Here is a 23,778-nt window from a genome sequence, read left to right on the forward strand (position 1 = left end):
CGCTCAGGCTGGAGTGCAATGGCGTGATCTCAGCTCACTGCGACCTCCCGGGTTCAAGCAATTCTCCTGCCTCAGCCTCCCAAGTAGCTGAGATTACAGGCATCCACCACCACACCCTGCTAATTTTTTGTATTTTTAGTAGAGATGGGGTTTCGCCATGTTGGCCAGGCTGGTCTCAAACTCCTGACCTCAGGTGATCCACCCACCTCAGCCTCCCAAACTGCTGGGATTACAAGTGTGAGCCACCGAGCCTGAAGGTGGGTGAGCTTTTTGTTCCCCAAAGCTCTTCCAGTCCTAGAGAGAAACTGGGGGTAAAACAATCATTAACTCCTTCCCCTCACTCCTCAGGTAATTGCAGACAGGAAGGCACAGTGACTCTCTGAGGGACAGTGTGGCTTAACAAGACTGCAGAAAGAAAAAAGAGGGGGGCCTCCGCATGGAAAGAGCATTTGTTTTGAATTTCACCTCTTGATTGACTAATTCCGAAGGCTTCAGAATTGGAGCAGTGTATTTGTAATGGACCATGGTGGGGAGGGTAGGTTGGAGACAGTGTTTTGGGGGTTGATGTCACTGGTTTGGGGGCATCTGGAGGGGATGTGATGGGCACGAGAAAGCCTAGAGCTGTCTGTCCTCTTTGTAGTGAGAATGCCTTCCAAGAGGGAACTTTATTGGCCCCGGCCCAAGGCAGAGAGTTTTGTAAATGGAGAAAGCCCAAACCTCCTTTTCAAGAAGTGGATCATCCCATGGGGGGTGGCCTGGGTGTGCCTGCCTTGCTGAGGATGAGGCCAGTGGCAGGGCTGGATGTGGCAGGGCTGGATGGGGGGAGGGGCATAGCCAGATGCTGAGGTTGGGGGGTGGGAGCCCCGCAGCAATGTGGGGAGCAGTGAAAACCCTGCGAGGAGTTTCTTCCTCCTCCTCCTCCTCCTTGAAATAACCTCTCTGAGCCTCTTTCACAGGCCCTGTGTGCTGTTTTCCTTCCTGTCCTGCCCTGGCTGAGAGCAGGCTAAATGAATGGGGCTCAGTTTAGGGTGGGAGGAAGGTCGGCAGCAGGAGCCAGGGCTTGATTCTCTTGGCAAGGGAAGAAGGGAAAGAAAAAACAGCCGAATGTGAAAATGTGGTGCCTCAGAGGTGGGGGTGGGGTGTGCTCAGAGGCCTGCCCCCTCCTGAAATGCAGGGGTGACTCCAAGGCTGGCCCTTCCCTTTCCTGCGCGCTTGCAAGCTGCCTGGGAGGAAGGGGAGTGGTCGGGTAGGAGCCCTGGGGGCGGGGCTGTTGGCTGCAGGTTGGAATTCCAGCATTGCAGCTTTGTTTTGGGGGGTTGGAGGAGGGTAGATGACAGCCCTGGTCCTTAGGGACTTGCAGTGAAACACACCCCACCCCTGCAAGTTTCCTCAGTCTGGGAAAACGGGACATTTTTAGAAGGCAGTGACTTGCTTCCAGGAGATTGTACTTTCATTTTTGACAGCTGGCTCTCTGAGACAGATGGATTGCTGGGTGCAGGCGTGTGTGTGTGTGTGTGTGTGTGTGTGTGTGTGTGAGTGGGTGGGTGAGTGGGTGGGTGGGTGTTGCTGCAGATGTACAGATAGACAATCCCGTGTCCAAACACATGAGAGTGCAGATGCCCCCAGGCAGGCTCTGGGATAGGCTGGGGTCCCTGTCACCGGGATGGGTTAATGTCAGGGTGGCCTCTCCAAGAGTTTTGGACTTGGGTGTGGAGTTTGGATTGATTCTGCCTTGTGATTTGGCAGTCTGTGCCCGGCCCTCTAGGGTGGGTGTCTTTTGAAAGGTGTGCAACCCCAGAACAGGTCTTTGCTGCTGCTTGGACATGGTTGTGTCATGGCTCAGGAAGATCACCTGGGAGAGGTCTCATGTAGCTGGGAAGCCTCTGGGCTCAGCTCTGTGGTGGAAATGGAAAAGATTCGTTCTGCTCCCAGAGCTTTCTGGGGGTCACTGGGAATGCAAAGCATGTGCTGGAAGCTGCATCTTTGCAGCCTCCATCTGGAGTTTCTGTCTGGGGGCTTTCCTTTTGCCTGTCTGCTGTCCTGGCTTGGGTGGGTTGAGAGCATCATCTCCCTGGTGAGTTCTAGGCTATTCAGCTTCGGGCTCATCCTCTAGACTCCTCCTGTATAGATGAATGTCTGGAGCTGGCTGGGCCTCAGCCATATGGACCTTCCCAGCTGGGGTAGGGATTGGAAACCAGCAACCACTTGTAGTTATTTAAACTTAAAAAGAAGTGCTCCCATGGATCTCAAGGAGGGAGTTAGGAGGCGGTGGAGACAGAAGTGGTCACATGTCCTGGGAAACCCCATCTCTTGGCTGTGCGAAGTCATGCTTGTTGGAGAGACACGGCACCATGCCTCCAACCCAAGGGTGGCCAACTCCTTTGCTAAGGTCTTAAATTCATATGTTCCCAAGTCTGGGGGATGGGAGTGTCCTTGAGTCAGTATCAATTTGGCATCCAAGAATGTTTCTCCTCCTCTTTGATCCCTGCTGGCATCTGTCATGGTCTCACAGGAGAGCCTTCAGAAATACCTAGATAATCTGAAAATGCTCCCCTGGCTTAGTACACAGTTGACTTGGGCTCAAACCAAGTAGCTTAGGAAACATTGCTCCATCCTGTTTTAAGGAAAGTTATTCAGCTGCACGTGAACAATTATTCATTGTCTGGCTTGGAATTGTGATCGTGAACTGGAAACCTGGGCCTGGGTGCCTGCTGCTCTGGTTTTAAATGTAACCTCCCCTTGCCTGGCAACAAAACAGCTCATGGTTTCACGGGGGTCTCTAATACCATTGTGGAGTGAGGGCAGGGGGTGTAGGTTGAGCTCACAGGCATGGGGGCCTTTCACCCACATGCTCCTGAGCATGGATTTTGGGAGACTCTGGTGGACAGGTGCACGTGACCATGAGTGAGCTCCTTCCTTCCCATCTCCTCAGTACCCTGCAGGCCACTGTGAGAAATGACAGTCTGGAACTGCAGGGACACCTTCTGCCTCTCCTTAAACACCTGCCAACAGGATGATTCAGAGCTAGGGTGGACTCACCTGGTGCACATCCACACCCTGGTGAAGACCAGTCCTGGACCCAGTCTCTTCTGCAGTGCCCCAGGTCATACACTTCCCCCTGGAGAAGGGCTTACTGATAAAACCCCTTTTGTCCTGGAAAGAATGAGGCAGTCAGACAGGGGTTAAATACAGAGTGACAGCATTGAAAATCTCTGGAGCAAATTTGGGCTGCTGTGCCGGCCAGACAAGATGGGCTGCTGCCTCACGCATCCTGTCCCCAGGCAGAACTGGGCCAGCAAAGGGGGAGGGGGCCAGGCGAAGGCCAGGCACGCTGATTACCCCTCAGCTTCCTTCACACACATACACTTGGGCCTTTCCTTAGCAAAGCCTGGCTATAGCTGCATAGACTTGTACCCCTATGGGACCTCCGTGGCAAGCTCAAAGCCAGTGGGGCAGTGGAAAGGGAGGAAATGCCGAAGAATTCATGATCAATTTCGGCTTCCTTTGCTTCCTTAACGTTGCTGTTACTGTGCCATCGTATTGTTCCTTGCAGAATTATGATGGCCAGGCCGGGCTGCATTCCCTTCAGTCCAGGCCTTGAACTTGAAGAAGCACCCTCAAAGCAGGTGTCTGCCACCTGGCAGAAGAAAACAAAAGCTGTGAAGTGCTGGCTCCTAGACTTGCTCGCACACGGAAATCCCTCAGGATTCAGCTCCCCCGGTAGATTTTTTTGCTTGCTTATAGAAACATTTGAGGGAAAACTATTATACATAACTCTGCATGGTTCACTGTTTTCTTTGCTGTCATGAATGGCATTGTAAAGTGACCCATGGGACCGGGTTTCCTTTTGGGGGGATGAAAATGTTCTAGAACTAGAGGGTGGCGATGGCCGCACCGTTGTCCCAGTGTATTCAATGCCATTGGTGGCACATGTTAGGTTATATGTATTTTACCACAATTTTGACAAAAAATGGCCAGTGGTAGGTTTTAAATACATGCAGATATTTGTATAATCTGTAAGGAGCAATGACTAGAGGGAGTAAAGTCGGAGAGACTTCTGTTAGTTGCCTGGGACCTGCTGATGGTAGACACTTGTTTTGGTGGCCGCCCTTTTTTGGAGGTCACATGGGAAGTTGGGGAGCACACTGATGGACCAGGAAGCAGGACAGGTAGTCTGCCTGCGATCTCTGATGTGTGTGTTTGTTTTTTGAGACACAGTCTCACCGTCACCCAGCTTCACTGTCCCCCAGGAGTGCAGTGGCTTGATCTCGGCCCACTACAACCTGCACGTTCCGGGTCCAAGCCATTCTTGTGCCTCAGCCTCCCTACCAGCTGGGATTACAGGCAGACACCACCACGGGCCTTACTAATTTTTTTCTAGTAGAGACGATGTTTCACCATGTTGGCCAGACTGGTCTCGAACTCCTGACTTCAAGTGATCCACCCTGCTCGGCCTCCCAAAGTGCTGGGATTACAGGCCTTCTGCTGTGTGTGACCTGAACATGCAGACACATCTGTGTTGATCCTTCGACCTTCCCTTTTTCTTTGTGGATTCCAGAAATGAGAGACAGGAAAGTTCCCCCTGGTTTGGTTCCCAGCCTGACCTTTCTGCTGGGGGAAGTGAATACGTTTGTTCCCACTCTATGGTGTCCCCCTGGCCTGCCCAGCCTACTGACTGTGAACCAGGGCGGTACCAGGGTTGGCTCCCAAAGCTGGTGATTCCAGACCTTTCTTGGGCAGCTGGAGACCCCAGTCCCTGTGATGTCCTTGCCCAGGTTCTAGGGCTGCAGAGGCAGCAGGTGACTGGCCCGGGCGCCCTCCCTTCGAGGGAGGATACTGTAAGCACAGCCGCCGGGAGGTCACTACTCGCCCTACCACCTCTGCTCAGTATTGAATGGCTAGCCCCGAGGCTGGCCGCCTGCCTACTGTCACACAGAGGCTTCCTCTCCGGGCTATTTTCAGCGGGAAGATATTATTAACTGCTGAGGCACAGTTCTCAATTTAGTGGTTAACACACGGAGAAAGCAACACTCACCCGATTCCGGCCACTGTACCTAAACCTGTTGGCTCATTTGGGGGACTCGCAGCCTCCCAGCCCCTCTGTCTCTCCCTGTGGGGTCACTTAGGGGATCTGGGCCACTACCCCCATTCCCGTGGAAGCTGCCCCTGTAGATTCAGTATCTGCTATAGAGAGAACCAGGCTTCTTATGAAGCCAGCTCTTAAAGGTGTAGAAAATGATGGTATTTGTATTCTAAAATGGGGATGTTTTTTGACTGAGATGGGCACTGGCAGGGGAAAGGGACTTTCATCGGCGTTGCGGACAGTTATTTAAAACAGGGCGATAACTTTCACCTTGTAAGTTAACAGGAAATATTGGGACAAGACAGGAAATTGCATCATCTCTTTTTTGAGAAGAACTCCAGAAAAAAGTGGTTCGTGAAAGGTAGTGGCCGAGAAACGGCTAGCCTGTTTCTGTGTTGTGTTCTTTTTCCTTCCCTTCCACTCCCACGAGAAGGTTTAGGCCATTTTCTTTAAGAAAGGCTGTTTGAGAACTTTATGTTATTTTTATTATTTAAAAAAATATTATACCAGAAGGGTCACCTTCAGTTGAAATGTTAACTGCCTCCTTACTTCCCATTTTACTAAAGAATCTTTCATGACTTTTTCAGCTTCCTTCCCCAAATGGTAAGGCGGAGCAGCTCTTGGCTGGAAGCTAATTTTGGTTTGGCTTCGGAGTCCTCAACACGGAGCCCCACCCAGTGTCATTAGCTCAGTTTTAACTTGCAAAAAAAAAGACTGTTTTTTTTTTTTTTTTTTTTTTTTTTTTTTTTTTTTTTTTTTTTTTTTTTTTTTTTTTTTTTTTTTTTTTGGTGGAGGGTAGGTAGGAATTCACTCACGCCTTTAGCCCTGTGCCCCAGCCCCGGTACTGCTTTCCCCGGCAGACACACCTGGCATTTGGCCACTGGGAACTCAGGGCCGCCTTTGTATTTTCAAGCCGTGTCCCCTTTATCCCCCAGGAGTTCTATAACTTTCCTGAGACTATTTCTAGGGTGCTAGTGAGGAGTGGAGGGGAAACGGGTCTTGGAGCGCCCCTGGTACAGCTGTGTCCAGTAACCGTGCTGTGCTTTGGAGGAAGGGGTGACACGGGTCACCTAGAAGCATCTCCCAGAGAGGGGCTTGGCACAGCCCTCCAGTGGTGTAGATAAAGGCCAGTTCCATGGATTTGTCTCCAGGTTTCTAAATCCTTCTTTGTAGATGTCATTGTTCTCATGACACAAGGCATGGGACAGCCCCGCCCGTGCTGCCAAGGAGCCATCTTTAGGATAGAGACAAGAAAGAAAGAGACCTGTGTGTGGCTGGCCCGCTCTCCACTCACGCTCACCCCCACCCTCCCAGCTCTTTCCTTAGTGTGCTTTGTTTTCATAACACAACAAGGGCCCTGGGGTGTGTAAAAGCATTGTTGAACACTTGGTGAGGGTAACTTGTCCAAACAGAGCAGGACGCCAAAGCAGAATGCGATGGGCAGGTGGTGTGCCCACAGAGGGTGGCGGGCTGGCGCCTGCCTTGGAAACACCTCTCAGCGGCATCTGCCGACACGGGCTGAGCGTGGCCTAGGGCAGACGGGCGTCTCCCTTTCGTCCTCCGCAGGGAGTTCTGGAGAGGGACTTGGTCCTTCTGGCTGACTCGCTGTGTGGAAGGTGGGCTCCCCTCTCGGATGGGTTCACATGTGCCTCCCTCTGCCGGGTGTGAAGCTGGGTGGGCCCACTGCTTTGGAAGAAGCCAGTGTGTCCTTGTGATTCATTTATGGTGCACATATGTATTGAGCACCTACTATGTGCCAGGCTGTGTGCTCTGCAGAGCACCAGTTCCTGGGCCCGGATAGAATTAAAAATTGGCAGATGGAATGGCTTGTCTGAAGATGATGTTGAGTCATCCCCCACTGGGGATGGGGCTGGGGGAAGTGGGGATTGAATAGGAGTTGCTTCCATCTGGAGGCAGGCAGGGGCAGCTTCTACAGGACAGAGGAGCCTGGTCCCTCCAGGAAGCTGGGCCATGGGTACTGGGAGGTGCCGTGGTGGGCCCCTGGGGTAGGCAGAGCTCTTGAGTCATCCACTTCTGCTTCTGCTTCTGTTGTGTGGCCTGTTGAGGATTGAGATAAAGCAAAGCTTGTGGATAAACAGAGGTCAGTCTCTCGGGCTCTGGTTCTAGCCTGTCTTCCTGCCTGCCTCCTTGATGATTGTAAGATGACAGCAGGAAGAACAGGAGCTGTGGTTATAATCCACCCTCCTGACCGTGGTAGTACCTGGGGTGCAGCACAGAGTGGAAGTGACCAGCCTAGCACCAGGCTGCTCAGTGGACCACAGCCGAGGGGTGGGGAAACGCCTGGAAAGATGGAGTCTAATGTCTTGACAGCCAGAGGGGAGAGGGGATGTTTTCAAAGCCCGGGAGTGACTTTCTCTTTAACTCCAGAGGACTTGATTCTCATGAAGGCCATCTGGGGGATGAGACTGTTGCTTTTAAATTTTAAATCTGAAGGTCAAGCCCGTTTCTGAGGTGTCAGCCCTGTGTGTAACGCCCTGGCCCATCTGGGGTCGGGTTTTGGATGCAATTAAGATGGAGTTACCAGGGTGTTTCATTTTCAGGTTCATCCTTCCCTGTCTGTTCCCCTGGGGCCAACCGATGGGGTAGGAGCTCTGTGGAGTTCACTAATTGAATTATTCTTCTTGCTCCTCCTTGGAGCCCCACCAGGAGGAAAAGGCTGGGAGAGCTGTTTTTGCTGGGGGTTTGATCAGAGCAGAAAGGGAAGATCTGGTCTCAACTCCAGTTTCATCTTTCAAAGTTGGGAGTTTCATTCAGCAACAGACAACTCGGACAACTAGGCCAGTGACTGCGTGCTCATTTCAGTATTGCTTTCTTAGGTTTGGATCTGGGCCTGTCACTCAACTGGAACATAAACAATAAGACGCCAAGATACCACTGTGCCATCTGCAGATTAGCTGTCTGCATTTTCTGGGGTGGCTTACTTGGAGGTTAAATGATTGTCCCCGTCCCCTGTCCCACCTTCCACTCACCTCCTGAAGCTGTTAAGTGTCTTGTCCTCTCGTCCCCAGCAGGCTAAGTGAGGGTCATCAAGAGCTGGGCCTGGGGACTTGGTCAGCCCCACCTCGGCCTCTGAGCCAGCCCTGCCCCACCCCCTCACGAATCAGTAACCGAGAAGGAAAAGCAAGAAGTTAGTTCTCAGTGTGATCTGAGTGCATGGTACAGTTCTTACAAATAGATGGGCCCCATCTCCTGCTCAGTGGGGGCACAATCAAAACCCCGCTGGGGGCTGTTTCCTGGGGAAGAGCCCTGGAGAGTGGGGCCTGTAAAGATTCAAAAGTTCCCCCCTCCCCCCTAGGGTGTGCAGGATGCCCGAGTCCCAGGAGGGGGCCAGGAGAGAATTTCAATGGTGGGGCCAGCATCCTCCAGGTTTCTGTTGCTAGAGGCTGGCCTGCTGTCCTGGTTGAGGCTGAGTGTCTTAGCCCCTTGGCTGGCCGCTTGGCCTTTGAAGGAGCCATTTTTGTGTTCTAGGACTCAGTTTTCTCATCTGCAAAATAAGGGCTTGGACTTGGCTGTCAGGTCCATTCAGTGATATGTGATCTTTGTCTCTTGGGTTTGAGGGGTGTGGCAGTGATACCCCTGTTTTAGCCAAAGTCTGCTTCCATTCTATTTTTTATTTTATTTTTTTAGAAGAGACAGGGTTTCCCCATGCTGGCCAGGCTGATCTTGAAATCCTGACTCCAGGTGATCCTCCCACCTCAGCCTCCCAAATTGCTGAGATTACAGGCCTGAGCCACCGCGCCTGGTCGGCTGCTTCCATTCTAAAATAAAAAGGTTGCAGTTCTTTGTGTTTCTTGGCTTGCAAACTTTTCAAGTATGGGTGAAACCTGAGGACTCTTTGCCCAGAAAAACGCACGGTAGGATACACTGCAATTTGTATAGATTTGCAGGGGGCCGATATTCTTGCTGAAGCCCAGCCCCACCCGTGGATTCCCCGCTTCAGGAACGCTGTGTTTAGGAGGACAGGTTATGGGGTGCAAAGGAGAGTATTAAGAGAGCCGAGGCCTTTTTCTTTTATTGTGGTAAAATACGCATGAAATTTACCATATCGACAATTTTTAAGTGTATAGTTCTGTGGCATTAAGTACATTCATATTGTGCTGTTGTTGTCCCCACCACGCACCCCCAGAACTTTTCATCTTCCCTAGCTGAAACTTTGTCCCCAAGAAACACTAACTTCCCTGCTCCCCTCCCCCCAGCACGTCTCTGTCTCTGTCTTTGCATTTGCCTTCTCTAGGTACTTCATAGAAGTGGAATAGACAGTGCCCTTTTATGACCGGCTTATTTCACTTAACATAATGGTCTTGGGGTTCATCCATGCTGTAGCGTATGTCAGAACTGCCTTCTTTTTTCATGTTGAATAATATTTTATTGTAAGGATATCCCGTTTGGTTGATTTGTTGCTTGATGGACACTTGGCTTGCTCTTGCCTTTCAGCTGGTGTGAATAGTGCTTCTGTGAACATGGATGTGCAAACACCATTGGAGTCCCCACTTCCAGTTCTTCTGGATATGTACCCAGGAGTGGAATTGCTCAATTCTACAGTCATTCTGTGTTTAATTTTTTAAGGCATCGCCAATGGCAGGGTCTCTTTGACTTGTGTGACTGCACATTCTGATCACATGGGGTGGGGAGCCCAGCCACTGGGGGTGGGCTTAAGGGTGAATCCTGGGGCAGAGAGAGTGAGAAAGGGGGGAGGGGACAGTCTGTCCCTGTGCAGTCGGGGAGGGGCAGTGCTGGGCTGCTGCAGTAACCAGCTAGATTGGAGCTCACATTTATGGGAGCCCACGTTTCTGGGAGGCCTGGAGGCTCTGGAAGGTGGGGCACCCAGCATGGAGCAGCTGGCTGTGTAAGTTGGACTCCAGAGCCTTGTGACAGCAGCTTCTGGGTGGGGGACCCTTTCATTCTTCTTTTATTCCCTTGACCTCCTAACTGGAGGTTAGGAGTGGGAGGGCCTGCCAGAGGGAGTGGGGCTCTGGGGCTCAGGTCTGGGAGGTCCTGGGTGCTTTAGGGGTGAAAGGGCTGGGATGGCTGAACAGTGAGTGTGTCCAAGCGGGAGAGATTAGATTACAGAGGCAGACAGAAGTAATGATTAACTTTTCCAGTCTGCACACTGTCTCCAGGCTGGCGTACTGTTGTTTTTCCCTCTAAGTACAGTGCGGCCCTGGCCTGGCCAAGCCCTGGTATTGGGTTGTAAAGTGAGAGACGGAATGAGGGCTGGGAGTGCTCGGGGAGGGGGCCAGGGAGGGAGCTTGCTGGAGAGAAGGGAGCTTTTCCATCAGATCCAGCGTTGGAATTTATTGGCCAGAATGCAGTAAATGTTCAAAATGCCATACCATCCAACAGTTTTCATAATTGTTATGGAACAAGGGGAGCTGGGGGAGGGGAGGGATGAAAAGGACTTTTGTTTCTCACTGTATTTTTCCACGTCTTCTGACAGTTTTCCTACCCTCTAGAAACTGGAGAGGAGTTGGACCTGTAGGGGATGGGTGCGAGAGGGCTGGGTCTGCATTTGGGTCCTGTGATACCTTCCAGGGACCAGGGGTCCTGGTACCCTGGGCTTTATGAAAATGAGGCCCGCAGCAAAAGTAGATTGGTTTCTTGCACACACGGAGCCCCCACACCTGCAAAACCAGGGAAAAACTGTCCTGGCCATCTAGGGGTTTTGTCCTTTTGGAAAATTGGCTTATGACGTAGTGGTTTGTATTAAGATTTTTATGATGCTTTAAAGTGTGTGTGTGTGTGTGTGTGTGTGTGTGTGTGTGTGAGAGAGAGAGAGAGAGAGAGAGAGAGAATGAGAATGAGAATAGAATCGAATCAGCATTCAGTGCCAGCTGCCCATTTGGGAATCCAGATAGGGAATTTGGGGACTCTCCTGACACTCTTCAGCGTGGCAGGTGGGTAGGTGGGTGGATCCAAGAGACTTGGATGTCCCCCTTGGACATGATGGACTTTCTGTTCCAGGCTTGTCCTAGCCCTTGTGTCTTCCTGGGGATGCCAGGGCCATGCTCAGAGGGAAGGCAGCTGAGCAGATAATGCCATGCGCAGCTAAGGGCTTCTATGTCTGCTAACATGTGAACCCCCTTCCTGAAGAGAGCTGCTCTGAGTCACTTGGGGGGTAACAGGGGGAACCCGGTTGGTGCACCACGGAGGGGAAGTGTCTGGAAATTCAAACTTGAGAAATGATTCGGCTGCATGCACGCTAAACAGCAGCCAGAGGCCCTTTACTGTCAATATTATGAATGGAGTTGGCTGGGTCGGGAGTCCCCACCCTTCCTCTGAGGCCTCTCTCCGAGGAGCCTGGGCAGAGCAGGCCTCCTCAGACGGCAGTGGCTGGAGGCTGCTGGGTACATGCTGTAATTTGCACGGCTGAACGCTGGGGCACAGGAAGCCGCGTCAGCCCGGCTGGCGAGACAGACAAGAGCTTTTGATTTGTGTGGCTTTCCTCCCCTTCCCTGTGCCACCCTCAATTACGTTCTCCATGGCGAGATAAATGCTCTTAGGAGCGTTTCTCCCCAGGTTGGGGGCTTCAGGCTCAGATGTTTGGGGGGTTTGGGGAGGTGATGTGGGACCAGTTTGGGGAGCCAGGGGGTAGTACATTTTAGTTCTAGGAATTGATGATTTAACATAATTTGTAAGGATACAGTCACTAATTAGTGTTCTAGACCAGCAGGGTCTGCCAAATATGTAGGCTTGGGAGAGGTGGCAAGGAGGGCGATCATGGAGAAACTTGGGGAACCGAGCCTGCGCGTGGGACAGTGGGAGGATGCTGGTGATAAAGAGATCTTCTCTTGGGGCTTACCTTCTCTTGCAGGTGATGAATAGCAATACAGAGGAAAAAGTCATTTCTGACTCTGAAATTTAAAAAAAAGTTGGTTTAGAGGTGGACACAGCAAAACCTGACTCAAACCTCCTTTCCCTTTTGATTCTATTTTGTTTTATTGTTGCAAATAAAATGCAAAAATGTGCCCTGCTCCTCAAAGTGGTTTTCTTACCCTTTGGAAGGTAGCAAAAATAAATGGAACCAGTGTTGTTTAATACTGAGAATCAGAGTGCAGCCAGAGACCAGGAAGGCCCCTGGGCCCATCTTCACTTGTCCCCTTTACATTATTTATGGACTGGTCAAACTGAGACCCCGAGAGGACAAGCCACTTGGCCAAGGTCACAGAGCAGCTTGCTGGCAAAGAAGCCATTTCACCCCCCACTTCTTGTTGCAGGGGAGCTGGACCCCGTGCTCAGCTCTGAAAGCTGGCACAGCATTTCCACAGCATGTTCCGAAGGTTGCTTTGGGAAGGAACAGTGGGACTGCCAGCTTTAGAGGCATGTGGCCACAGCCCACATCGGCAGTATTCTGGGCTGGAACTGCAGCTCTGCACTTTGGCCAGTGACTTGTGCCTTTTCCCTCCACTCCCTTTTTTAAGATAGACTGGGGATCGTGTGCCACCTCAGAGGGCGGCCGTGGGCCACTTAGAAAACACAGCCTATGCAAAGCGAGTGCTCAGTGTAGGCATTGGCCCAGAACTGTTCTCGCATGGGTTGTGGGGCTGTGGGGATAATAGGAAAGATGGGTGGGCATTTCCTGAGCAGCTGGAGAACACAGGAGCCTCAGAGATGAGACCAGGGAGTACCCCACAGGCTGGCCTCAGTCACTTTGGCATCGACTTGGCACAGCAACCTTCCGAGGCTGGCCCTGGGGGAACCCTGCTTTAAGGATGAGCTGAAGGTATCCCAAGGCTACATGCGAGGTTGGTGTGAAATGGGTGTCTGGCTCTGTAGCTGGTCAGCTCACCTCTGGGGTTGGCACAGGGGCGTGGTTTCTGCCATGGCCAGAACTCCCTGGGGTGTGGAAACAAAGCCTGCTGTGTCCAGGGACCAGAGCGCAGCCTGGTCTTTGAAGGAGACACTGTGGCACCCCCTGCCCACCCCCAAGTCCAGCCATCTCACTTCACTAGAGATGTTGCAAAGCATGAAAAAAAAAATTACAGCATTCTCAGGTCAGCCTTCCAGCAGCTGTAGTCAGCCTCTGATCTGTTTGGGGAAGGAGCGTGGGGTGGTGGAGATGGGTTGGGCCCTAGCGTTTTCTGAGTAACTCAGAGTTTACCTGAAACAGCGGTTTCTTTCCTCCATGAGGAACTTGCTCTAAACCCCAGCATTGTCTGTGTTTCCCGAGGAGTCTGAGGGAGCTCTGGGGTCCTATTTCCCATTCTTGGTGAGGCTGTGAGCATGGTGGATTAGAGCCCACCCCAGACCTTAAAATGAGCCCAGATATCTCAGCAAGTTTTATTCGTCTCTATTAGGGGGGTGGCATTTGCCTGTTGAAAACGAGACCAGCAAGGGTCCTGATAATTCCCATAGATGGGATGGATTGGCACTGGTGCTCCCTTTTATCTTGGGCTTGTCCCTAAAGAGGGCTTGTTCATATGAGAACAGCCAATTTCCTGACAGGGTTGGGAGCAGGGGATGGGTGCTGTGAACCTTTGAGATGTCTGCTGCGGAGGGTGAGACAGGATGAGGCAACTGTTGGTGGCGCCTGGGTCCTGAGGAGGGAGGGCCCTGGACCTGGTGAGGGCAAGGCGTGGTGATGTTTGTGCTCCCAGGTTGCCAGGTGCAAGCTGTCTGTGTCCACACTTCTGCCCTTCGTTTGCCCCTGATTGGCACCGGGAGTGTGCATGAGGTGGCCGTGCCTGCCCAGGCGCCCCTCCTCCCCAACTTCTCTGTCCTCAGCCTTCTGCTCTGCTGGACCACGGAGGAGGGGGCTCAGAGGCGCGTGGCCCTGTTGGACTTTGGCAGAGAAATATCGCTTCATAATCCAAGTGGCTCACAGAGATGGGAGCCAGTGTAGAGCCCTCCTCACCCACCTTTGACCGCAGCCCCCTGGTACCCTGGCAGTTGGGCACATTTAACCATGGGGCATCAGCTGCTGGAGTTCATGTCTCTACTGGCTTTGTTTCCCAAGCTTGTCCTTGTTCCTAAATGGAAGCTTGGGGACCACCTCTCCGCCAGCACCTCCTTTGTGTGTATGGACCCAGCCAGGCCCAGATGGCCTCTGTTCCCTGCCTGCCTGTGTTCTCCCAACCCCGTGATTGTTTGCGGAGCTGCTCTGCCGTCTGCCTTCAGGTGGAGACAGAAATGGTACTGTTGAAGCACCGAGCATGGCCTTCCCTCCCTCCCCCCATTTTTCTTTTCTCCTCTCCTGATGCCTTCAAATAAAAAATTTAAGAAAGGAAAAATCCTGGCCAGGCACGGTGGCTCACGCCTGTAATCTGAGCACTTTGGGAGGTCGAGATGGGTGGATCATGAGGTCAGGAGTTCGAGACCAGCCTGGCCAACATGGTGAAAACCCTGTCTCTACTAAAAATACAAATATGAGCCAGGCGTGGTGGCGCATGCCTGTAGTCCCAGCTACTTGGGAGGCTGAGGCAGGAGAATCGCTTGAACCCGGAAAGTGGAGTTTGCAGGGAGGCCAAGCCATTGCACTCCAGGCTGGCGACAGAGCAAAACTCCATCACATAAAAAAAAAAAAAAAAAAAAAAAGAGGGAAAATTCCTTGCTTACCTAAAATGTGGTCTTGAGGCCTGGTCACCCTGTGCCATTGGGACCTGGGGAATGAGGTTCATTCATGAGCCTCTGGTCTCCTGGAAGGGTCTGGTCTGTTCATTCATGAGCAGGGTAATTAAATAACTCTTTGTAAGAGTCAGGGAGCTCCTTGCTAAGTGGTCTTCCCCAACGCCAGTGCAAACACAGGCTGGAGTCCTCTCCCTTCTCAATGCCCACCTCCCCCTTCCCTTTAAAGGGAGGATTTTATGCTTTAAGGGAAATGGGGAAGGTGGGGGGAACACCTTAAAGGAATTTTAGGCAGATTCAGCATTTTTCTGGTGTTGCTCCAAAAATTCCCTCCACTGTAATAAAAAGAAAAAACTGTGAGCAGGCATCTGATTAGTGAGCTTTTTACAACACAGCTTTTCTTTTGAATGCTTTAAAATGAACACATACCATTTTAAAACAAGCCCCTGTACAGCTTTCTGGGGAGGGGAGAAGTTTGTGGAAAATACCAGAGAAGGTTATAAAGCTGAGGGAAATTAACAAGGGACTGTGAGTTTTGCCTTTAGAGGTTAAATATCAGCGAGGGGCCAAGGCACTTCCTTAGTCCTCGTACTCACTGAACTTCCCAGCCCCTTGACACATGGCCTGGGAAGTCCCGGGAGCAAAGCGCCCCCACAGACCTTTGTGGGGACACTGGAGCGGGCTGTGGGCCCAATTCAGGGAACTGTTTTTCTGTGAAGATGAAGCTGAGTGTTTCCCAGAAATGAGCCCAAATGGCGGAGAAATCAGGGCAAAGAGGGGAATCTCTGTACTGGTCATGGGGGTTGTCGAGTGAGGTCCCCAGAAGGTGTGATGTTCACACAAGGGTGTGTGTTCCAGGGCCCTTCGCTGTTGCCGAACGGTTTTGCTGGTAGTCCCGGCAGGAGGGAGGAGAATGGAGCTGTCCTATGGAGTGGACAGAGGCTGCTCAGGGGAAGCTGAGGGGACAACAGGGGAGGAGCAGGCAGGGGTCTCCCTGAAGTAGGTTAGGCACCCAGAGGACTTCGGGGCCTTGTTCTCACACAGTGACACTCAAACGATATTCACGCGCTGCCGTGTATCTGGGCTGGGCCATTAACCTCAGCAGAAAAAGGCTTTTTCCTCAGCAGAAAAAAGGGGGTGTCTGGCAGCAAATTCCTGGGGGGCTACACAGATGAAACAGAAACCCTCCTGACAATTCCCCTCCTGCCACAGGCCTCAGGCTAGTCCCTACCCAGCTCCCTCTGCCCACAGAGGCCCTCACTCTTGGCAGACAAGGCTCCCACCCCTTGCGTCGGTGGCTAACAGGCCTGGCATGGGGGTACCTCGGTCCCAGGACCCTACTCCACTCACTCACTCTTCCTCTTCCTCCTGTTGGCCCATGCCAGGTTTCAGTGGGTCTCAGTTGCATGAAACAAAGCATTGTGAGGCTCTGCTGAGGGTCCTGCTCCCTCCCTCCCTCCCTCCTTCCCTCCTCCTTCCCAGCAGCTCCGTGAGTCTTCTTTTTCAGGCCAGGTTTGCTGTCCTGAATTGCGAAAATAAGCGAAAGCGTCTTGTATTTCAAAACACCAAAGGGTGGACGTCCTGTGCCTCCCAGAAGAGAGCGTTCTCCCCGCTACACGCTTGCAGGCCAGCGCACCCTTCCTCCATGGGCCTTCAGGTCTTTGGTGTAGCCTTCAGAGCTGAACTCCTTCAGCAAGAAAGTTCCAAGCCTGCCAGCGCTCACGAGTTTATTAGCAGTTGATGGATACTTCGCAGAAACAAGTGACTGCCTGATGAGTCACCTTCTCCTTGTCCCTGTCTTGTTTTCCATATGTTCTAGTACATATGTGCACACAGAAGCACAACAGACTCATACACACATTGACATCATGGACACACAGCCTTGCACACACACGTGCACACACTATGCCTCCTAGATACTTGGGGCAGGTGGTGACTAACCAGTTTTCTGGTGTTGATTTTCAGTGGAGTGGGGGCTGAGGGAAAGGAATGAGACCTCCGTGTCCCCCTTTGTGGAGCCATCGGGGCAGGCATTTGGGAAGGCCAGCTGGGGGTGTCTGCAGGGAACGGCCGCGCAGGGGGAGTGTGCGTGGCTGCTCAGCAGGCTGCAGTGTGCACGTGTGCAGCTTTACTGACGGGCGCCTCCGTCCAACACTGGCTGCTACTTTAAAAGAAAAAACTGAGTGGAGCCAACTGGTTCCCAGGTCCTAACACGCCTGTGAAAGTTGGAGCGAGTTGGTGTCCTGGGCTGCCTCAGTCACCCAGCCTGCGGGGGCAGCGGGATGCGGCCTGTCCTCTGCCATCAGCCCCTGCATGGTGCCACCCACCATCACTGACTCCGAACCCAGTTACTCCAGAAACACAAAGGCCACACCAAGGCACATCTCACTCTCAGCCCCGCCTTTGTGCCCCCCAGACCCCCGAGAAGGAGGAGTTGGGGCTGCAGGGAACGAGGAGTGACGTGGGCCCTTCCCCTCTTCCCCCCCTCTGCTCTCCCCATTTTTGTTAACAAATACAAGACTTCCGGTCTCCACCCTGCAGCCACAAACCACAGCGTTCCTGCAGTCTGGCTGGGCTGGGGAGATTTATGGTCCCAAGTCTGAGGCCTGCCCGCTGGCTCCTGCTTGAGGAGGAGTCAGAATGCCCGCCGTGGGGGCTCCCTTTCCCTCTGTGTGACCCCCCTTTTAAAGTCCTCCCAGCTCCTGCTGAGGAAAATCACCTTACCACCGGTGCCGGTGGGAATAGCCCTGTGCAGGGAAGCAGGGTGGGGCCTGCTGGGAGGGAGGAGGGTGGCAGGGTGCCCTGCAGGTTCCAGATGCTTCTGCAGAAGGAGGGGTGAGGGGGTCCCCCCTGGGGACAGGGGTTCTGGCAGAGAAGGGGAGCGCATCCATTTGAGACACATAATCTTCTGTCTGGGCTGGAGGAAGCTTTGTTAAGGTAGCCGGGATAATACCGGAATGCAGGTTGTGATTTGGCATTTTGACACAAATTCACCCGTTGTGTACAGGGCCGCTGTGGACACACTTGAGACTTGTTTTTCTATTAGGAATATCGATGTTTTTGTCCCAAGCCACCCTCGTTTTTATTTTTACCAGATAGAGAGGTCCCTCATGATCACGGCACTGATTTGGGAGCTGGGTGACAGGTACCCAGAGACCATCGCATAGGTGGCCCCAGGGTCTGGACACCTGGGTTCTTGCTCTGGCCGTGTCGCCCCTGGTTCTCCAGCAGCAGCCTTTCTGAGTCCTGGTTTTCTCATCAGGATGACAAGGGGCTGGAGGAGCTGGCCTTCCGAGGTTCCATCCAGTTGAAAGATCTGTAACTCCAGGATGTGGCTGAGGCTTTTTGCAGCCCTAAGACTGGACCACCCGAGTTAATGAGGGTCCCTGTGCATCTGTGCGCTGCAGAAAAGAGGCTTGGTTGGCCAGGTGGGCACGGGTGCTGGTGTATTCCTGATGGGCAGGAGCCTGCAGAGAAGCAGCACGCAGAGCTTCCTATGCTTAAAGAAAGGCAGGGTCCTGATCAAAGGGCTGAACAAGCCTGGGCAAGTCCAGGACCCTCCTCACTGCCACCTTCCTTCTGTCTTGTCCTGAGAAATGAGCTCGTGATGGGGGTGTGTGTATGTGTGTGTGTGTCTTTATTCTAGGACTCACTCACCCATGCCCGTCCCCACCAACCCTCTCTGCCATTGTGTTTTCTAGATTCCCAACTTCTTCTGGAGCCTGGGGATCGGTCACACTGGTGCGTGGTGGCATACTGGGAGGAGAAGACGCGAGTGGGGAGGCTCTACTGTGTCCAGGAGCCGTCTCTGGATATCTTCTATGATCTACCTCAGGGGAATGGCTTTTGCCTCGGACAGCTCAATTCAGACAACAAGAGTCAGCTGGTGCAGAAGGTGCGGAGCAAGATCGGCTGCGGCATCCAGCTGACGCGGGAGGTGGACGGCGTGTGGGTGTACAACCGCAGCAGCTACCCCATCTTCATCAAGTCCGCCACACTGGACAACCCGGACTCCAGGACGCTGTTGGTTCACAAGGTGTTCCCCGGTTTCTCCATCAAGGCTTTCGACTACGAGAAGGCGTATAGCCTGCAGCGGCCCAATGACCACGAGTTCATGCAGCAGCCGTGGACGGGCTTCACCGTGCAGATCAGCTTTGTGAAGGGCTGGGGCCAGTGCTACACCCGCCAGTTCATCAGCAGCTGCCCGTGCTGGCTGGAGGTCATCTTCAACAGCCGGTAGCCGCGTGCGGAGGGGACAGAGCGTGCGCTGAGCAGGCCACACTTCAAACTACTTTGCTGCTAATATTTTCCTCCTGAGTGCTTGCTTTTCATGCAAACTCTTTGGTATTTTTGTTGTTGTTTGTTGGTTGGTTGGTTTTCTTCTCGTCCTCATTTGTGTTCTGTTTTGTTTCATTCTTTGAGAAATAGCTTATGAAAAGAACTGTTGGGGGCTTTTTTTGGAAGGGGGGGTGGGTATGATCGGCAGGACACCCTGCTAGGAAGAGGGGAAGCAGAAATCCAAGCACCACCAAACACAGTGTATGAAGGGGGCGGTCATCATTTCACTTGTCAGGAGTGTGTGTGAGTGTGAGTGTGTGGCTGTGTGTGCACGCGTGTGTGGGAGCCACAGATGGGGAGGCAACGTGCTCTTTGTTTTGTGTCTCTGACGGGTGTCCCCAGCAGAGAGGTTTGCAGCCCCACATGGTATTTCTCGTGTCCTTTGGATATGCTCAGTGGGACAGAGGCAGTACCTGGGCAAGCTGGCAGCTGGGGGTCCCCGCAGCTGCCAGGAGCACGGCTGTGTCCCCAGCCTGAGAAAGCCCCCACCCTTCCTTCCTCTCCCACCTCTAGGACACGGGCCTGTCCACAGGCTTCTGAGCAGCGAGCCTGCTGGTGGCTGAACCAGAACCAATTGTTTTTATCCTCGTCTTATTCCCCTCTCGCCCGCCCCTGCCATTGTAGCGTCTTTCTTTTTTGGCCACCTGCTCCTGGATCTCTCTGAGATGGGCTTCCTGAGGGCTGCCGGGGCAGCCCCTCACAGTATTGCTCACCCAGTGCCCTCTCCCCTCATCAGCCTCTTCCCTGCCTGCCCTGGTGACTTCAGGTTTTTCCTGGACTTAGAAAACCAACTCAGCACTCCCTGCTCTGAGCCTGGGTGTTGAGCTCTGCTATTAGACCAGCAACGGGGGACGTCCCTGGGAGGGACATGCTTAGCAGTCCCCTTCCCTCTAAGAAGGATTTGGTCCGTCATAACCCAAGGTACCATCCTAGGCTGACACCTGACTCTTCTTTCATTTCTTCTACAACTCATACACTCGTATGATACTTTGACACTGTTCTTAGCTCAATGAGCATGTTTAGACTTTAACATAAGCTATTTTTCTAACTACAAAGGTTTAAATGAACAAGAGAAGCATTCTCATTGGAAATTTAGCATTGTAGTGCTTTGAGAGAGAAAGGACTCCTGAAAAAAAACCCTGAGATTTATTAAAGAAAAAAATGTATTTTATGTTATATATAAATATATTATTACTTGTAAATATAAAGACGTTTTATAAGCATCATTATTTATGTATTGTGCAATGTGTATAAACAAGAAAAAGAAAAGATGCACTTTGCTTTAATATAAATGCAAATAACAAATGCCAAATTAAAAAAGATAAACACAAAATTGGTGTTTTTTTCTATGGGTGTTATCACCTAGCTGAATGTTTTTCTAAAGGAGTTTATGTTCCATTAAACGATTTTTAAAATGTACACTTGATACCGTGTTGTCCTCCAACTCCTTTTTCTTTTGCTGCTTGGAGGGGATTGGGGAGGGGTATTCATCCAGTTCAGTTGAGTTGGCGTCTTCCCAGCCCCGTTCTTGGAGGAGGGGAGACGTGGGCCCCAAAAGAGAGACATGTAGAACAGCCCTGGCCTTCAACAGTGCTGCAAACACCTGCAGCTACCAAGACTTGGCTCCCTCCCTCCTGTGTCCCAAATTTGTAATGGGAAACAACCTACAGGAACCCTGTGGGTGACGATTCAAAAGCTGGTAGGATCGAGGAAAGGGAATTACATCTCGGGTGATTGGGAAGACCGGATTAGGGGATGGGTGGATCAGGAAGGTTAGCCCCAAGAACCTGGATCCCTCTGGTTCTTGCCAGCAACCTGCTTGGCGATAATCCCAAGCCTACTGTAACTCTGCCAGACTGGATTCCAGGATGAGTTTCCTGGGTGTGAGGCCCTGGAGGGGTGATGAAAGTGGGGGTTGAATGTCAGTGTTGGTCAGAGGGACTTGGCCGCCTCCTGGCTGCTTCCCAAATACTGTTTTGGGCCGCAGAGATCACAGAGTCTGGGTTCTACCCTGCAGTATTCTCTATTGTCTGCTGAGACGTCAGCTACAGTTCACTGGTCCCCTTCCCCAGCCCAGCCCAGGTGGCACTTGCGGTCAAAGTGCCTCTTCAGTGCTGGCTTTGCATCAGCCTACCTTGGTTTGCTGCTGATGGATCTGAGTCATGTTTTAGATTCGGGGAATCTTGCGTAAGAGATGGTCTAAATCAGGTACCAAACAAAGGGCTATGCAGGTGTCTCTATGCAAGGGGCTTTGAATCTTCTACCCAGGAAGAGGAGGCCTTTGGAAGTGGGGGTTAAGAATTTGGGTATCACAAGCCTGTACAATTTCATAAAAGCTTTCTGGAAGGCCAATGTAGGACAGCCAACTTTCTGTTTTGCCGAAAGGTCACCCAAAGCACTACAGCCTACTGGCGCCACTACTTCATTAAAGGGAATTATAATACAATTGTGTCGCAAGAAATATTAATACATGTTGATTGTTGATTCATGCTCCAGGGCGTTAGTGCCAAGTGCTCATCCGGGCCACCTTGTTTACGTGTGATCAGGAGCTCACTACCTCTCAAAGCAGTTTTTGCGCTTTTTTTTTTTTTTTTTTTTGAGTCTGGCTCTGTTGCCCAGGCTAGAGTGCAGTGATCTCGGCTCACTGTAGCCTCCGCCACCCGGGTTCAGGTGATTCTGCTGCTTCAGCCTCCCAAGTAGCTGGGATTACAGGTGCGCACCACCACGTCCGGCTAATTTCTTGTATTTTTAGTAGAGGTAGGGTTTCGCCATGTTGGTCAGGCTGGTCTCGAACTCCTGGCCTCAGGTGATCCACCCACCTCGGCCTCCCAAAGTGTTGGGATTACAGGTGTGAGCCACCATGCCTGGTCGCTTTTTGCTTTTTATCATTGAACTGAAACTTGCTTTTATTCTAGTTCTGTAACCCAGATAAGTGCAAGATCCCATCTCTAGAAAACACCCAAGGAGTGTTCTAACTAACTCCAGGGTGGTAGAGGCGGAGGAGGGGTAGGGAGGGAAGGTGTCACACCGGGGGCTGTCAGTCATTTTAGTTGGCTCTAACTTGCGTTGGCATGCCAGGAAGCTCTTTAATAACAGTGGCTACCGTGTATTGAACGCTTTGCTAGGTGCCAGGTATAATGTCTAGGCATTTGAGGGAATCCTCATTTCATCTTCATTGGGACATGCTGCACAAATGGAGGCTTTGAGAGGTTAAATGACTTGCCCGAGGTCCCCCAATGAGGAAGCAGGTGGTTAGGAGCTCAGGACCTGACTGGTTGAGTGGTTCTTACTGCTTGGTCCACGCCCTGTTGAGATGTTTGATAGGGTCCTGCGTGGCTCTAGTCCCACAGCTCCCTGAAATGCAGAGAAGGTGGGAGGGTGGTCTGCCACGTTTCCTCCTGGCCCTGCCACTTGCGCAAGGCCTCTGGATTTGGGAGGCAGAAGCTGTGGCTTTTGGAGGAAGGAGAGGCTGGAACAGGGGTGGAGGTGTGCGGGTTCTGGCAGCACGGCTGATCCTGGGTGGGTGGTGGGGAAAGAGGAGGGCTTAGGAGGAGTCTGCCATTTGCTGGTCGCTGATGCTTCCCTTTTTGCCAGTGAGCCCGTCACCCACAGTCATCTCCTGAGCACCTTCAAAGTGCCCAGGACTGTGCCGCAGCTGGAGTGGTGGTAACATGGACCTGGACCGTGCCTGCACGTGATGCTGGAGGACAAGACGCCGCATCTGAGATGATCAGCAGCAGTGCAGGCAGAAGAAAAGGCGAGAACCCAGGAGGAGGCCTGGTCATGGGGCCACAGGGGCTTGCAGCGGAGGTGGGACTTTCAGCACAGATGGCATTGAGGTGAGCAGAGCAGGGGGAGAAGTACCCCATGGGAAGGACGTTTTCCTGCCTTTCGGTACTCTTTCCTTTCAGTTTACCCCTCAAATGTCAGGGTGTCTTATGCAATTCGATCTCAGCTCTGCTCAGGCCACACCCTCTCCCTGCGTGGCAGCACCACTCTGGTGGCTTCATCTCCCTTGGACCTGTAGATGCCTCAGTTGTCCCAGCCAGAAACCTGGATTCTCCATCCTTGCCCCTGTCCATAATAAAAAACCAAATCCCTTCCACTCTATTTCATTCAGTCAATAATTATAAATTGTACGTGTCTCTCAGAGTTCCCTTTTCTGTGCCCCCACTAGCATGACTTAATCCAGGGGCTGTTAGTCTCCCCTGGGTCTCCCTTACCTCTATTCAAAGTAGCCCTTCAGCATCCACCTCCGCCAATCTCCCCACGGAGTCCCGAGCCCTCCACACACAGAAACCTTTTGTTCCAGGCGTGTAGGGAGATGCACCATGCTGCAGGCCCAGGTTGCTTATGTGCTTCTGCAGCAAGTGCTTTGCAGCCACTTCAGTTAGCTACCTCCTCCTTAACCTTTGGGATGTGTTGCAGGCAGCACTTTCTGCAAGAAGCCTCTTCTCTGTAAAAAATTTCTGTCCTAAAGAGGGATCAATAGTGTGAGATTCTAAGCTGGGCGTGGTGGCTCACGCCTGTAATCCCAGCACTTTGGGAGGTCAAGGCGTACAGATCACCTTAGGTTGGGAGTTTGAGACAAGGCTGACCAACACAGAGAAACCCCATCTCTACTAAAAATACAGAATTAGCCGGGTGTGATGGGGGGTGCCTGTAATCCTAGCTATTCAGGAGGCTGAGGCAGGAAAATTGCTTGTACCTAGGAGGCGGAGGTTGCAGTGAGCCGAGGTCGCGCCATTGCACTCCAGCCTAACTGTGTCTCAAAA

General features: G+C 52.2%; 1 protein-coding gene across 2 annotated transcripts in view; it reads left to right on the forward strand.

Moving 5' to 3' along the window:
* Window positions 1–20,140, forward strand: part of SMAD7 (SMAD family member 7) — a 30,689-nt gene extending 10,549 nt beyond the window's left edge. For both annotated transcript variants that reach the window (XM_017529662.2, XM_017529663.2), the window contains exon 4: window positions 18,367–20,140. In XM_017529662.2, coding sequence (XP_017385151.1) covers window positions 18,367–18,905 — 539 coding nt within the window. In that variant the 3' untranslated portion in view covers window positions 18,906–20,140. The remainder of the gene's footprint in view (window positions 1–18,366) is intronic.
* Window positions 20,141–23,778: the final 3,638 nt, after the last annotated feature.

This window comes from Cebus imitator, unplaced genomic scaffold (genome assembly GCF_001604975.1).
Source record: "Cebus imitator isolate Cc_AM_T3 unplaced genomic scaffold, Cebus_imitator-1.0 Scaffold60, whole genome shotgun sequence".
NCBI classification, from domain to species: domain Eukaryota; kingdom Metazoa; phylum Chordata; class Mammalia; order Primates; family Cebidae; genus Cebus; species Cebus imitator.